At 47.5% G+C, this 16,666-nt stretch overlaps 1 protein-coding gene across 3 annotated transcripts in view; it reads right to left on the reverse strand.

Annotated features, from left to right (window-relative positions):
• Positions 1 to 7,682: 7,682 nt before the first annotated feature.
• LOC144101415 (uncharacterized) overlaps positions 7,683 to 16,666 on the reverse strand; it is a 28,001-nt gene continuing 19,017 nt past the window's right edge. For 2 of the 3 annotated variants that reach the window (XM_077634571.1, XM_077634572.1), the window contains 3 exons: positions 12,309 to 12,356; positions 10,173 to 10,223; positions 7,683 to 8,157 (listed from right to left, as the gene is read on the reverse strand). In XM_077634571.1, coding sequence (XP_077490697.1) covers positions 7,831 to 8,157; positions 10,173 to 10,223; positions 12,309 to 12,356 — 426 coding nt within the window. In that variant the 3' untranslated portion in view covers positions 7,683 to 7,830. The remainder of the gene's footprint in view (positions 8,158 to 10,172; positions 10,224 to 12,308; positions 12,357 to 16,666) is intronic. The other variant, XM_077634573.1, reaches the window with a different exon arrangement.

A 16,666-nucleotide genomic window follows, 5' to 3' on the forward strand; every position in this document is an offset into this window, starting at 1 on the left:
ATTGGCTAAGATCGTAAGCCTTGTGCATCTCTCACATTGAAGTAGTGGCGATGCCAAATTTTTCGGGGTGTTTTTCCCGTTAAATGACGCGTACGACATTCATAAACATGGGTGGAATTTATCTGCACTCAGTAAATTATATGTAATTGATTTTTTCCTCTGTAGTTTGACTTTGTTTCCAGACAGTTGTGACGTCGAGAGTATGAGAATCATTTAAGGCATATAAAAACTAATTGCTGCTTTGTTGCTTTCATTCACTCACATTAAACTCCGAATGGCAGGAAGCGAACAGAAGATTTTGTATGCCTCGTAATCGGGTGCTGACTTGCAACGTCGCAACTCTTGACTACTGAAACCGGAACTGCATGGAGGATTAAATTCAGTTACAGGTCAGGTACAGAGTGTAAGCGAATTTCATGTGATCCATTTTGCTGATGTCTCGCACATCTCTCGAAAGCAAAAACACTACGGACATATTTGTTTCCTGTCACTTTGAGAGTTTTGGAGCAGTGGAAAAAGGAAAAATTACAGGTTTGCGCTTAAGTCTGCCCAAGAGCGGAAGTGTGAAAAAAGCCTTTCAGTTTCCTCTCCTTTTTTTGTTTTTAATTCTCATGTTTTGACTGAATTATTTTTGTTTTCTATTTCTTTGCATAAATGTTGCTTAACTCAATCACTTTTACATTTTAATTACCATACAGCTTATGATCGACAGTTCATGCGGACAACTTCCACCCCTGCCAGTCATGAGCCACAAAGGCTTACGCCTTTAAACCGAGGCGAGAAAAAAAAATTGGCGGTGGTTTAGCTCTGGTTAAATGTGGAGTGACATGATAGCTACAGCTGGCCAAGTGGAACTTGCTTAGTTGAATTGCAAAGTCAGTCTTTCGACGCTCTGTTTCGCTGGGCGTTCCTCCTCCATCTTTGCCCCACTTGACACTGTGCATGCGCACAGCTGTTGCAGCTCTGTTTACCCGGCGGCGGCGCCGCGGTCACATGCCACCGGTGTGCTGAAGGTTCGAAATGCTGCTGTGATGTAGCTATCGCTACAAAAAATTTGCATGCGGTTACCAACCTTCGCTGTGTAACGCAACATTCTTCGACAGCAGTCTGCGGGATCTGCTGCTCTGCGCCTCGGCTATTGCGGCAGTGACGAGGAATCTCCACGACTTCTCAATTTGATATAGTGCCTAGAAGGGTTTCTTCCTAGTGTGTCGTTCACAAGCACTAGAGGGGATTTGCAAGCAATGAATGCAGACGGCTGCCGCGTGGGGCACTGCCATGCGAGAGGGTGCTGGGGGGTAGTAGTTTTTAATCGAGCCTTGCGCGCTGTCTCCAGAGCCGTAATCATAACTGCTGGCTTTCTCAGTTTGTTTTTTCTTGTGTTTTCGTTTTATATCCAAAAGTGCCTTGAAGAACGCAAATTTGCTAAAGCATGCTGCACGCTTATCGCATAAAAAGAGCTCACCTGGAGCGCTGCTTGCTCTGTCACATACGTGGGATGGCAGATTCCAGTCAGCCGCGGAATTTCCTAAACAGGCTTTTTTTTTTTAATCGACAAAGCAATCACACTAGACCGCCAATTGCATATCCCATATCTGCAACAATGAAATTACTTTTCTTGGGAGAAATCACCCAGGCGTAACAAAGTTCGCGGCTCCCTTGCACACAGAGTAATAACGAAATGTGCAAAAGTGAGAAACAGTTGACAGAAAGAAAATATTTAATATTTACATAAGTAAAGCAGGCTTGGTACACATCGTGAAGGCAACGCTTCGACTGCGCGAGGCGGCTAGTCGCTGGCAGTGGCGTAACTTGAATAATTTGTGCCGCTGCCTCTGAGCATCCCTTTCTTTGTGCCTTTTACAAAGAACCGAAACCTAAGCACTCCAAAATGCACTTTTTGGACTGTTGAGACTGTGCTGGCCGGTTAAGTAATGCATTTACCATTTGTGGCGAGCAGTTTCCTCCTTTTTGTGGCTTAGCAAGATTATACATAGTCAGTAAATTTACTGTGGTTAAAAGCTGAGAGATGTGGGATTATTGCATCCAGATGGCTGTCTAATTATACCAAATAAATTCTCTAGTTTATCTTGACTCAGGAGGGACGTTAAGAGGTATGTGAATCCTACCACTGAAGACAAATATTGCATTAGATCCAGTGTGCTTTTAAGAGCTGCCCTAAAACCAGTAGCAGTGCTCTTTGACAAAAAACCACCCCCTGCTGGTTTTGCATGCTGCTCCCATTGTTACAAATTCCTCCAGAAATCTTGTGTCTGCACTACCGGGCCTCAGTGCTTTTGTGTTTATCCTAGACGTCATCACACGAATAAATCTGCTAATTTTCTTTATTTTAATTTGCAAAGCCAGACCAAGGTCTCTAACTGCCTGCTGCACGGCTGGCACCCTCCAATGCTCTTGCTCCCCCTGGCGGCAGCTACGCGTGTACATTACAAGCGCTGCCACAATCTTGCGTTATGCGGAGCTGGCTCACGGCAGGAAGCTTCTAGGCACTATAGTTTTGATGTGGCAAGCCACAAATCTCTGAGGTGACGGCCAGCATACGAGCGCTAGTTCGCACCCAGCACGCAGGGGCCGACACAGGCGCTCCAACACCCTTGTGGATGCTCCTGTGACTACCAAGGTGGCGCTTGTCACACTGGTGGGTCATCGCATACAACTGCCTGGGGTTACTGAACTCGAGCACTGTCCTCTTCCCCTTTTTTTCTTTGAGTGTGATAGCAATAAGAGTGCCACGAAGGCGAAAAGATCAGTCTGTGCGAAGCCTCCGCCTACTACGGAATCTCTCCACCTGTCAACAGCCCAGCTCTCCTATTGTAGAGGAGAGGAGTGCAACGCCGGGCGGAGAATGACTCTGCAAGAAAAAAATGACTTGGGACAGTGGCAGGCCTACTGCAAGTTATGCAGCTACTCAAAGTACATCATCAGCCTGACTACACCCACTGCAGGGCAAAGGCATCTCCCATGTATCTCCAATTAAACCTCTCCTTTGCAAGCAGCGGCCAGCATATCCCCACAGACTTCTTAATCTTGTAAGCCTACCTAACCTGCCGCCCTCTGCCACGCTTGCCTTCTCTTGGAATCCACTCCGTTACCCTTAAGGACCAGAGGTTATCCTGACTTCGCACTGTGTGCCCTGCCCAAGCCCATTTGCACCCGAGTAGTGTGTGTGCAGAAATGAGGCTTGTGGGAGCTATTCCTTATTGCATTATTTGGGAAGAGGGACCTGGGTTTCACAAGCCTCACCGGCTGCTGTATTTGGAAGAGCCAGCTGCCAGTGCAGCGACGCATTGCTTAACCATTGCTTCGGTAGCAGTGGTATGTGGACTCGCCGCGATCTAATGTGGCACATTTTGCGTAGCAGGAATTCGATTGGAACCTGAATTGGAGTAGATGGGGAATGAAAAACATCGGACGTTATTTGAATAGGATCAGAACTGGAATAAATTGGACTCGCCATCACATTTTGTCTCCATGAGTCGAAATGATAGCTCCAAAATTTTGTGCGCGAGAGCGTTCGTACCCCCGCGTCGGAAAAAAAAAAGATTGGGCTGGCGTCGGCGACCGTATAAAGCCGGAGCAAGCTGCCACCGTAACCCGATTGTGAGCAAACACGACTGTAGCTGGTGGCAGTTAATGATTGGTCACAAGAGGTTGCTTGGTAAGAGCAACCTTTCTTGCAGAGCGATTCGAAGGCAACCCGGGTCTCGCAAACCCCACCGGTGGCAGCACCTGACATTGCAGTGCAGTGGCGCATCGCTTCACCACTGCGCCAAGAGCGGTATGAAGAGTCCCAGTGGTCTATGAATGTAAAGTCGAGAATTGCAAATTCCGCATACATGGGCATTAACCCATTACCGCAGTCGCGTATACATCCATAAGGCAGAGCTAAAGTGTTCCCTCCAGTGTGTTAAATCGGAAAATCCGTTTAGCTCCCGTTCTCGGCTCGCCGCGTGTCACCATGGCACCAGAACGAGCAAGACTGAGCCGAACGTAAACTAGCATTGGCGGAACTTTAAGCTCACCCGCCTCTGATTACGTGCAGCGCATGCGTCAACATGGTCACATGGTGGCAAAAGCCAGCGCGAAGTCCTGATGGCATTTGATGAGCGAGGCGACACCGCCGGATTATTGGTAGATTGAAACAACTTTAATTTCCAGCGGAGAAAAGGTGCCGGATGAGTTGCCGTCATTCTGTAATGCGAGCGCTGGCGGCACATGTGGCGCCATCTATCGACGGCTTGTAACATGCTCTGGTCGTGCGTGTCGCCATACAAGCCACCATAGCCATACGTAAAAAGTGGCAGAGAAATCTGAGCGCGTTGTCGCTCGCGAAGGAAAGCGTATTCCAAGACTAGCTATCAGTGTCGTATGAGCCATCGTAGAATACGTTACGCCTTTTTTGCAGTGCAGCCGCCGCGGTGGCTCAGTGGTTATGGCGCTTGGCTGCTGACCCGAAAGACGCCGGTGCGATCCCGGCCGCGGCGGTCGCATTTCTATAAAGGCGAAATTCTAGAGGCCCGTGTGCTGTGCGATGTGAGTGCACGTTAAGGAACCCCAGGAGGTCGAACTTTCCGGGGCCCTTCACTGCGGCGTCCCTCGTAGCCAGAGTCGCTTTGGGTCGTTAAACCATGTTCTGCAGTGCATCTTACCACGGGATTGGCTGTAATGCATTTTTTAAGTCGAAAGCCTTATTCATTAAACAAAATTCCGTTTGCGTTGAGGCCGAGAGGTGGTCCCAAAAAGGCGTCGCGCGGCACACGTCAGTATGCGGTTATAGGTGACGTGAGGCATGAAGGGACTGCAATATTATCGCTTCTATATTTGTTGTCATTCTGGCTCTTGAGGAAGGCTGGCTTCAGCACTGCAGTGAATTAAAGCTGTTATATGGCAGTTTTTTCGTGCCTCACGTGACTTAAACCACACTTCGACGTCACAGCCTATTCGGCCGTCGAAACCAAAACGTTACAGAAAAATTCGATAAACTGTTTAGCGGTCGCAGGCGAATACCACGTGGAGATTCACGCATTCACGTGGTCTTCCGCATCATTGTAGCGAAGAAAGCATGCCACGAAAATTTGGTGTCTACTCATGTTCTACCCAACGCTTGCTGCTGCAACTTGCCAGAAGGCGTCTCCTTACGTCTAAAGTTTGTGTATGTATCCCATTTAAGTTTATGACGCGATAATGTTAAATGTGCTCAAAAACAACCTACGAGAGCACAACTCGCGCAATCAGTGCATTGTGTTGTCATGAACGCCCGAGCCAAATAATACACGCAAAGGAGAACCTACAGTCACGTGCGAAACTTGGCGAGCTCTTTCCGGCTACTTCATGCTTGCACCACCTCCGTCGCACCTCTCTTGAGTATGCCAGTTCAGATATGGGTATTGGGTAGATTCTTTGAGACGTCAGGCAGCCACCATGGCCGCGGCCAATATAAAATTGGTCAGTGGCTTAGCTCAGCTATGCCAGGATATACGTAGCGAAAGCTGCAGTTCTCCCCGGGCCTAATAGCGTGGTCAGTTATACGACGACCCTTTACATCCTCTTCAGTTGAGGTTGCCATTACTTCAGCTTCTCTTGCGAAGGAACCCCAGGTGGTCGAAATTTCCGGAGCCCTCCACTACGGCGTCCCTCGTAGCCTGAGTCACTTTGGGACGTTAAACCCGCATAAACCGAACCCTTTGATGTTCCTGCGGATTTTCTATTGTGCGTAAGTATTCATTTTTCGACACACGGGTTTCGGGATGGCGTTCGATGGGAGGAGTCCCAGGGCCGCTGTCCTATCCTGTCGGGGTGGTTGCTTTCACTAGTCACGTGATGGGCTCGTTTGCGAGGAAGGTTAGAAACTGCGCAAAATGACGAGAGACTGCTGCATCCTGCTTGGGTTGCATACACAAAGAGCCAAGGGCAGAATATGCTTTTGTAGGGTGGCGTTCTAAGGCATATTTATTCTTCCTCTATGGTAAGGTTGCGTTCGCACCGCTAACTTTCGAGACGGGTCTTTGATGGAGCAGCGACTTTTGTGAAAACGATTGGAGCTTACTCACGGCAAACGGAGTGCTCTGGCAAACTCCTGGTGGACGGTAGCAACAGTCGTCGCGTTGCTAATAAGTGAACACTTTAGCGTAACAGATATAGCTGTTTACTTTTTCTTTTGTTCGAATAAAATAAGTTAAACTCCGGATATTTTTTTTTATTTCTAGACAATTGATGCAGTTTTCTTTCCTCCGTGGTTAATTATTGCTATCCCCTACCGTTTTGCTTACTGTTACTTTTTAAAACAAGGAACGCATCAAATTCTGGGAGCTTAGTCCTTGGTGATGCACCCATGAATATCGTGCTAACGGACCTTACCTTAGAGTCGCTAAACATCGACTTCCTGAAGCTTTCCGCGTGGTAAAATACAGGTTGTTTGCAAAATAGTCCTTCAAGGGAGACTGCAGAACTATGAAGAATTCGACAAGCTTAAAGGGGTTGAATGTGTGAAACTTGCAGGTAAAGCAAGCCAAGTCCTTTTGGGCTGGCATTTTAAAAGGTGACGTAATCGCCGATTAAAATCGCGGCGGCCTACAAGCTTCGCGAAGTGGCCGACGCATATCTACGGTGCCCGTACATTTCGAACGCATAAAGGCTTGTTTCGAAAGAAAAATCTCACGCCAGCGAAGATAAAACCCGTTGAGCGTTGCTGGGCAGCATCCAAAAGGTATGGTTGACGGAAGCAGAAATTTGAAAATTTCCGTCTGTGACTTCACGCCGAGCTTCTCTGCACTCCTCGGGTGCTGCAAGGAGAAGCCGAAATTTAATCGTTGCGTACATCATTTCCAACGCAGAAACGCTTACTTTTAAGGAAGAAAACCAACGCCACCGAAGGCAAAGACCGCGGCGCGTTGTTTGGCGGCACCCCACGATGCACGGCGGAAAGTGGGCGAATGCAGCGGAAATGTGAAATCTCACCGTCCTTGAAGTCATCGCTGAGCTTTTCCGCACTTCTCTATTGCTGTGAGGAGAAGCCTGAGCTTTAATCGCCGATTACGCCGCCACTTTAAATGCTGCCACAAAAAAAAAAAAAAATGCTTGTCTTGCTTCACCCATGGCGTTTATAAATTTGAATCCTTGAATGTCGTGGAATTCTCGGAAAAGTGTGCTTCAGCAGCACTTGAAGGACAGAACTGTAGAAGATTTGACCCAGCATATTTGCTACAGCCCTATAGTTCGCCTTGTGATTTGGTTTCAGCAGTGAGCTGTGACGCCACAAGTGGTTGCTTGAAACAGCCATAGTTCATGTGAGCGTATTGCAGTACCCACGCGTTTTCTCTTCCGTCGTCTCCTGCGGGTTTCGTGATTCGCATCTAACGACGAATTAAAACAAACCGGTGCTCAACTTTCTCCGGGAGACGCACACAGTTGTCAGGAAGAGCAAAAAAGAAAAATCCACAGGGGCACCTACTTCTATTTCGTGTTGTTAATGCGATCGCATTGCCAGCGCTGCTGACGTTTTTACGTCACTTCTGGTCCGGTGACGTTCCAGCCAACGGGCGAATCTTAGGACCGGCCACGCATTCTGGCCCCATGGGACTTTCTAATGCTATGACATTAAAAGAGTTGATATCTTGGAATCTATTCTTTTGACGCCGGACATCGCAGTGGCACCGCACCTTTCAATGGCATTCTTGCCTGTATAGTTCCCATATGTGACTGTTGACACCTACACTCTAAACGCAAAGGAGGAAAAAGGGAGTATAAGCAGTCTTCTAGCGCCCTGCCTTTTATAAAAAGGGTGTTAGGACATCTTACTCCCATATAGGTCTATGTGTTTAGTGTGTAAGTAACCCACCATCGTATACCACTGCACGATCGGTCTGTGCTGTACATAAACTCCCATTTCCGGGGCGTTCGTCTGATCCCTTGTTCCCCGCGAACATCGAGAGTGTGCAGGCATGCTTTGGAGACGCGGTCGGGCGGCAATGAGTGAAACTCGGAGACGTGTACGTAGCGGGTAAAGACGTTGTTGAAGAGCCCCTCGTCGGGCGCCGGCTCTGCCAGCCGGCGGCCAATCTTCCTGCGTTTCTTGTCGAACTCGTAGGGGTCCGTCTCCGCTTTGACGGTGCCCTGCAGGTTCCGTTCCACGCACTCCTGCGACAGACATCGCCGTTGGGGGAGGATGCCTTTTAGTTCAACGGACTGTGGAAACAACACCAGCGCTGGCGCTCTGTTTTTATAACATGGACCAGCTTTCCGATACAATCAGCAAGAAATGAAACGCGAACAAAGCAATTAAGCCACCGACAGCAAAATACGAATATCTTAGCCAGGGGAAGCTCTATACTAGCTCCAGTTATTTCGATTTCGAAACCGCGAAGAAACTCCCGCAGAAGTGGTAATCAACCTCGCTTGTATTTACTCTCCAGCAGCACACATGTTGGTGTTTTTGTGTTGCCACCTCAGTTTTCTTGTTCGCGTTTCATTCGTTGCTGAGAGTACATGCTCCAAAATGATAGTTGTCGCCAGATTAGTACGCCTAGTATTTTGTCCGCAGGATAACGCCTTACTCTCGGGAGGAGTTACTGTAATGGCTGCCACCATGTTTAACGACATGAAGGAAATCTCAGGAGAGCCCCTCCCTGTCCGAGCTCCACGAAAAAAAATTATGTGCCAAAAGTCGCACGTTTTCGCAAAAACTACTAGCTGGGAGTCTGTCCGACGGCGCAGCCATTAGTTTGAAGTTTTTTTTTTGTTTTTTTGAAGCAAAGGTGGAGCCGAGACAAAAGGTCAACTGGCCTGACGGAGGTCCCGGCACTCGTAACAGGGGCAGCGGTGCACAACAGGTGAGGAAATTTTAGAAGGACCGGATTCTGAAATTATTTACGCAGAGGCAAGGAAGCAAGCACTGCAACATAAATACTGAGAACAGAACACAATACACGCGAAACTATAATAAAGTGGTGGCAGCATTTGTATAAAACCACTGGAAACACAAAACAAATACTGGATAATCAGCTACCGTCTATGGTAGCAACTGAACAGATAAAAAAGAACGTTAATAGACAATAATGACTTATGACAAACGTACACCAAAGGACAACACAACGTTAATAAGTGGTTATGGTAGATTAGGGTCAGTATCAAATACCTGAATTTTTCTTGCAACAATTCAGAGAGGCGATACTCAGTTTCAAAACTAAATACATGCGTACTGACTGGTACCATGATACTTAAAACTCTATTTACCGTAGTTTGTACGGAATCATGGAACCGATTTTTACAGCGATAGCTGTTAGGCGCCCGTCCCTGTCTTTCTAGTCGGCGTAACCGGTGGGTGCGCGAGCACCCATCGATTGCGGCGGTCAGCCTGGGTCGCATAAGCATGCGGGTGCGTCTGCTTGCAACAGCTGCCTGCCACTGCGCCAGCAATATATCCCCACAACTAAGCGCCTAATCAGCTATCGCGTTACACAGTCGTAACCGTCCTGTGAATGTTTTTCGTTTTGCGGGAGGGGTATCTCATTGCGGAGGTATCATTGAGGGTGTCAGATAATTTTTCTATTGTATATGCTGCAATAATTCGAAGCTGTAAATATGTGTCGTAGCATCCTCTCCTGAATTCTCTCCTGCCAAGAATACAGATACAGGGTGCATGGAAACGCGGCTGCCGCTTTCCTTCTGAAGTTAATTCAGTCATAGACGAAAGTTTCCGGGTGGCGAGTTGTAGGGGAAAAAAAGCTGCGTGGTCGAACAAAGCAGGTCTAAAAAATCACTGAAGCAGGAGATGAAATTCGTGCTCCATCCTCAAGAAAACAAACCAGCCGACTGACCAGCGAAGCAACGCAAAAATAAATTCCGCAGCCCGAACCTTTTTGTAGCTCTACTGGGGGAGGAGCAGTCATTCTTTAATGACTACTGGCGTTGTTAGCCTGCATGCTCTCCTAGCCAAGTCATTAGCGCTGCAAATGTAGTAAACTTATGCACAGCCTCTGTGAGGAGAGCTGTGAATCACTGGAGGGACCAGTTAACTGCTCCGTGTGAATAACAGTGATGCGTATAGTATTCGTGGACCGGCGATCAAATGTACATCTCCGTGCGAACATTCGCCAGTTGACTACTCCAATTCGGAGGCCGGGCCTGCTCTACGCTTCATACGATAGTCGTACCTTGTATTTCCGTGTCTTCGTCTTGAATTCGGGATCCTGTGCTTTTTGGCCCTGTAAAGACAAGCGCATGGACTTACAACTCTGGTCAACAATTTTTTTTTGCGTTTTCGGTTTTACTCGGCAGCCTGCAGGGACTGACTTACACCCTTTTCTTCGGGAGGGGGCACGAAATGGGAGTGTGTAGTTTAAGACATGCTTCATATTCATGTTTTATTTATTTTCACTTAGTGTCTTTATGTTGACCACACAGAGACCTCGACGACGGGAGAACCTTGTACTGGATGCTTCGGCGAGCACTTTCGAAAATTCCTCAAAATAGGATGGTTGAAATAGAAAGCAAATCTTTTTAGGAGCATACCACCAGCCACAGCATACGCCAGTTATTTAATAATGAGCTAGCTAACTAGCTTAGGTATAAAAATATATGCACAATATTTTTAATATATAGTGTTATAATTAAAACCAGTATTTAAAAGCGTTATATAATCATTGCTCACTAGTTAATTACCTATTATTTCGGCTAATCCTGTACACATCAGCTAGCCAACTGATATTAATGTTTTTTAAGTTACACTGTTATTGCCAGTGGCTATTTTAAAACCACGGATGTGACGATGCCAACCAGACCTTGACGTGAGAAAAAAAAATTATTCTCTAAAGCCCAGCAGCGCTAGGAAATTTGGTACTTTGGTTTAGTAATGGACACTAAATCGCTAACACTAAAAAATTTGGGTTTAGTGTGGTGAACACTAAACCGAAAATGAGGGCATGGGACACGCGCGAAGCTCCGGTGAAGAAAGCGGCAGATTCGAACTGCTTGCTTTGTTGCACCAGGTCATGTGCTTTCTTTTGCATCGCCGTTCCCAAAAATAACGACTGCGTGGCTGTCGCCGACGGCTACCCTTTTCCTTCCACCAAGCTAAAGTGTACTAGAAGGGGGCATTGGGCTTACTCTACAGCCAAGCTCCCACTGGCGGGCGCGCCGGAAATGTCAACGATTTTTGCTTCACGCACGTGCTCCAACACGGTCGACACGGCCCGCTACAGTGAAGTTGACATCAGCGCCGCGCCGCGGCCTTTCGGCATAAAAACGCTAACTAATGAATTCCTTTGCAGATCATGTACGGAGCGTCCGTCAGCCGTTTCCCCCATAAAAGTAGGTTCAGGAATTAAAGCAGCGCGTACATATATGTGAGCGACCGAGCAGCGCCGACCAGCACGAAGCTACAGTGAAGTTGCTGGTGGCGCCACCTTTCGTGCTTGACATGAACGGCATCAGGGAACGACGGGCAGTGAGCCCACTGCCCTCTTCTAGTACACTTCAACCAAGCGACGAAGCCAAAGAAAGTGAGTGGCGCGGTGCGATACAGTGGGGGCAGCTTTGAATCCGGCTTTTTCACACGGGCGCTCTGCGCATGCGCGCCTCTCCTTCTCCAGTCGCACCGGTTGAAAACAAACCGCCAGCTCCTACTGCGTATGCGCAGTTCATGCTAATTACAGGAGCATGCGACAGATGGCGGCAGCTGTCAAGCCCACACTTGCACTCGCCCTTCTCCCGAAACCAAGCTCACCCATCCCCCACCCAGTCTTGTGGCAGTGCTCTTATTAGGCATGTACACTCGTCTGCAGACCTGTCTATAGAGCGCTCGAATTGCGTGCAGTGTGCGCTCCGCAGCGCGTTGGGCGACGTCTAGCGGCAGCGCCTGGTTCGAGACAGCGCATGTCTGAGTATTGGTGTGAGCATCAGGAATGCGCCACCTCGAACCAGGCGCTGCCGCTAGACGACGCACTGCGCAGCGCACACTGCGCGGAGTTCGAGGTCTGCGGACGAGTGTACCACTCATTCTCCTGGCTTCGTCCGATACAAGTGCCTCGGGCCCCTCCCGAATAGCATTTCTGGCTACGTGCCTCTGTAAGCCGATGAGTAGGTGTATCATTAAAAAGGAAACGAAAAAAATAAAAATAAATACGAAATAGAAAGGACATACGACTAAAAGAATGCATTAACATTCAAAGCATTTAACTAGTCTTAAGTGCACCGTACGCACTTTCTGTGAAATCGTATTTATACATGCTAATATTCAAAGGGAGTGTTTCTAATCCTCTCCTGTTCGTCCCGACGAGCTGTGCACTCACCGTAGTGTCGGCGACGGCGTCGACGCTGCAGGTTATGAAGATGCCGAGCTGCAAGCGCATGCGCACACAAGAACACATTAAAAAAGCAGCGTCATACGTTCAGTACTGTGCTTAGTACAAGCGGAAATGTCCTTGGGCGTTACCTTCGTTATGTTATCCATCACTCTAAACTGAATGCAGTAAAAAGAAAGCTGTCATCTAACGCACACCCTTTTTATAAGAGGGGAGCTTACCCCCTTTTTACTCCCATATGGGCGTATTTGTGTTCAGAGTCCAATGAGTGCGCTGCAGGAAGGCACTAAAAGGACGCCATATTTGTTTTCAGTTGCCCCAAGACCCAAAATTTTCGGTTGTGGTTTCTTTGGAATGGTGCGTAAGATAATATTAAGCATGGATCACCAGATGGAGTTCTCTCGAGCACTGCAAATAATTTAAAATTAAATTTCTTATCTCGTGCTGCTTAGGTTTCGGTTTCAACAGCAGAATGGTGGCCGTCATGAAAAGGTCGGCTGTACGTAAAATGAGGATTTAAAAAAATGTTTGATAAAATCGCTTCTCGTCATTCTAATTCTCTCTGGCTTTTACGCCAGCCAACCACAAGAGCCGGAATGATAACGAGTCACGTGACCTCAAATCCACTCTGACGTCATGGGCCCCGTTGGAGTGTTGAAACCGGAAGAACACGAGAACAACTTCAGTTAGAAGTTATTTACCGGGCATAGGCGGGTTCGGTTTGGGGATTTATAATTACTAGTGTATTGTGCATCGTTACTAAAAAAAGAAAAGTCGCAACCAGTCTGTCCCTTTAAAAGGACACTGAGGCCAAGTTTATCACGTTTTTGTTAGTAAAATCTCACAGCTGGGCCTTTCGTGACTGTCGACGTTTGGACGGCAGCAAAAACGCGTTCGTCACTGAAACTTGCAATTCACAAGGAATCAATACACGCTTCGTCAATCGTGCATTCACTGTGATGGACGCACACCAAATGTGCATTCATCAGTTTTGTATTGAAATACAGGTATACTAAAATTAAATCCAGGTTAAATTTACGGATATGTTACACATCCTTGCATTGAATCTGCATTTATTTCAATGGATACCATGCATAAACTAGCCTTTCACGATCTCTTAAACTGCGAATTGCACTCGAAAGCCGTCTTTACACAATGCTAATGAGAGCAGGTAGACTCAGTGAGAGCGTAATTGTGACCCTTATTTTCCTGGTCGGCCTAAGTCAAGAAGCTTTTCAGCGCACTAAGCGTGCATACTTATACTGGCAGCTTTGAGGCGGTCGTATTTCTTGACTTCCATTTGGTCTAATTCTCTAACACGCCCGCGTTCCTAGATTTCCGGCTCCAATTTCTGCAAGACTGTGAACACCGGCACGAAATACCTCCCCGGTGTGACGGAACAGTTAGTGTATGAGGGTTTAACGTCCCGAAGCGACTCAGGTTATGAGGGACGCGTGACGGAACAGTTGAGTATGGCATTTCATCTGCCAGAGGCATAGAGGAACAGGTTATAGCTAAAAAATGTTAGCCTCTGACTATCGGCCTGCAAAATCGAAGAAACGTCATATATACTCTACAGATAATAAGGGACTAATAGCTCACTGGCATCATCCACTCAAGCGCAGCCCTCCGGCTGCAGAGGAAAGCTTTGCAGGTTTCTCGGAAACTTCGCAGTTGAAGAAAAATTCGTCCCCGGACCAGGACGGATTTTTCTTTTAACTGTGAAATTTCTGAGAAAGCTGTATAGCTTTCCTTTGCAGCCGTATGGCTATGCTTGGGTGGATGTCAATGAGTAATTACTCCCTTATTACAAATTTACTCCGCCTTGGGGGATTCCTCTAAAATATTTGACCATACCCTACAGATTTGTCTTACTAGGGATAAGTTTAGCCTGCTTGTGTGTTGCGTGCTTAATTATGTAGGTTGAGCTGTAAATTTCGAGACAGATATTAAGAAATACGGTCATGCTACGAGAATTATCTGCAACAGTCTAAAGTCAAGACAAAGATGCAGGATAAGCCCCGCCTCCACGAACTTTTCATCACCTTTTAGACCTTCCACCGTTTAAAGGAGTCCTGAGAAGTGATAGCTTTAACTAGAAAGTTCGTTAATTTTAAATAATTATAGGATAACGGCAAAAGTTGCCCGTTCACTTTTTATACCGCGTAGGCCTCGTGCAAAAACTGCTTTTGTGTATACACACCATTTTGTTTAAAGAAAAGAAGTCATGACAGCCAAAATTTTTGACACCATAGATCCTGCTTATACAGTCAGCAGCAAAACTCTACGGGACGCGTGTGCTCGGGAACACAAAAAGAGAAGAAAATTTAATAAGAAGAAAGGCATAGAGGTCGCCCTGCTACTCCAAACACGTATGGCGAGCCAGAATGATGACGTAGCGAAGATGTCATAATGCAGTGAGTAGCATTGAGGGACCCGCAAAATGGAGGTGTCCACGCGCACACTGGCTTGCACTCCTCTCTCTATCGCGTGTGTGTGTCTGTGTGTGTGGGGGGGGGGGGAAGGGTTGACGCCGCCACTACATTGTGACGTTTCGTTTGTCAGATCGACTTTTTAACTTCGAATACAGGCAGGATGACGGCTGTTCGATTAGAATAGTTGGTGACGTGCTGTCCCAGAGGTCAAGAACACATTGCATTGAACTAGAAAAAGTCGAGAAAGTTATCCAATTTCTGCTGACAACAATAAGTCTTTTTGTGGCGCTATCACGACAATGAAAATTGACAATCCACTATGTACGCAGCAGTGATCGGTGAGTTACGCCGATGGGAAAACAGATCAAGTTAACTTCAGATGATTGGTGTGAAAGGTGGCACGCAGGCAGACCGTTCTGTCACTTGGAGGTCAGTGGCACCTCGTTAACGCCAGAACGACAATAGGCGTTCGGCATGCAGCGAGGAAATAGTGGCTGGAGGAATATGCTGCAGGATATATCGCGCAGCTGGCGCACACACACACACATGACTTGTACACCGACTCAGAGTCAAGACCCCAGGTGTTCCTCCGAAATGGAAGGGGACGCTCTCGCGACAGTGTGCGGTGAAGAGGCCGTAGGGAGGAGCGTCGCTGAGGAGTTCGATCTCAGCTCGGCAGCGTTTCGATGGAGGCGAAACGCAAAAGGCTCCCGTGTGCTGTGCGACGTCAGTGCACGTTATAGATCCACGCGTGGTGGAAATTATTCCGGAGCCCTCCACTACGGCACCTCTTTCTTCCTTTCTTCTTTCACTCCCTCCTTTGCAATGAGTGCTTTTTGGAGAAAGGAAAAATGGTGCAGTAACTGTCTCACTTCTCGGTGCACGCCTCAGCTGTGCAGTGATGGGAGGTGGGAGCGAGAGAAGATAGGAAGAAAGAGATGCCGTAGTGGAGGTCTCCGGAATAATTTCGACCACCTGGGGATCTTTAACGAGCACTGACATCGCACAGCACAAGGTCGCCTTTTGCGTTTCGCCTCCATCGAGTGAAGCTCCGCCCATATTCAGGACCACCGCACAGAACTCCTCCACGACAAAGTATAGTAGTCCGTTGTTAAAACTTTTCTTATTACCTAAACAAGGAGCTAATCAAAAGAAAAAAATTATAAGCTGTATAAGTTTGATTCCTGGTTTTAAAAATGATTTCGTTTATTGTTGCCATTTGCTAGCGGACCATAGCCTAGTGTTACCACCTGCTGTTTTTTTTTTTTTCATTTAGTACTGGTCGCCACTGGAGAGAACCGCGTTAATCATTGGGGATATTTTTAGCTTGTAATTGTAAGGAAACTAGAGAGTGTGGCGACATTCTGCGTGAACGTGGCAATTATCACGGCCGGCATTTCCTCCTCGCTGCAAAATGTGACGCATGCTCCGTGCGCTCACATCGACCAGTTCTGATGACTACAAGGTTGGTTTGGTTTATGGGGGTTTAACGTCCCAAAGCGACTCAGGCTATGAGAGACGCCGTAGTGAAGGGCTCCGGAAATTTCGACCACCTGGGGTTTATTGATTAATGTGCACTGACATCGCACAGCACACGGGCCTCTAGAATTTCGCCTCCATCGAAATTCGACCGCCGCGGCCGGGATCGAGTCCGTGTCTTTCGGGCCAGCAGCCGAGCGCCATAACCACTGAGCCACCGCGGCGACTCGATGACTACAAGAAAAAAAAATGGAGGGGACACTTAATAACTTCTGCCTTAAGAGTAAGACGCGATAGCGTTAATGGGTCGATGCCCATATATGCGGAATTGCTCATTACCTACTTAATAGTCTTAGTTCCCTGAGGGTCCTCATACCCCTCGTGGCGCAATCATGCAGCGGTTAAGCGATGCGCCACTGCCGTGGGATGGCA

The sequence above is a fragment of the Amblyomma americanum genome, chromosome 8, assembly GCF_052857255.1.
Source record: "Amblyomma americanum isolate KBUSLIRL-KWMA chromosome 8, ASM5285725v1, whole genome shotgun sequence".
NCBI classification, from domain to species: domain Eukaryota; kingdom Metazoa; phylum Arthropoda; class Arachnida; order Ixodida; family Ixodidae; genus Amblyomma; species Amblyomma americanum.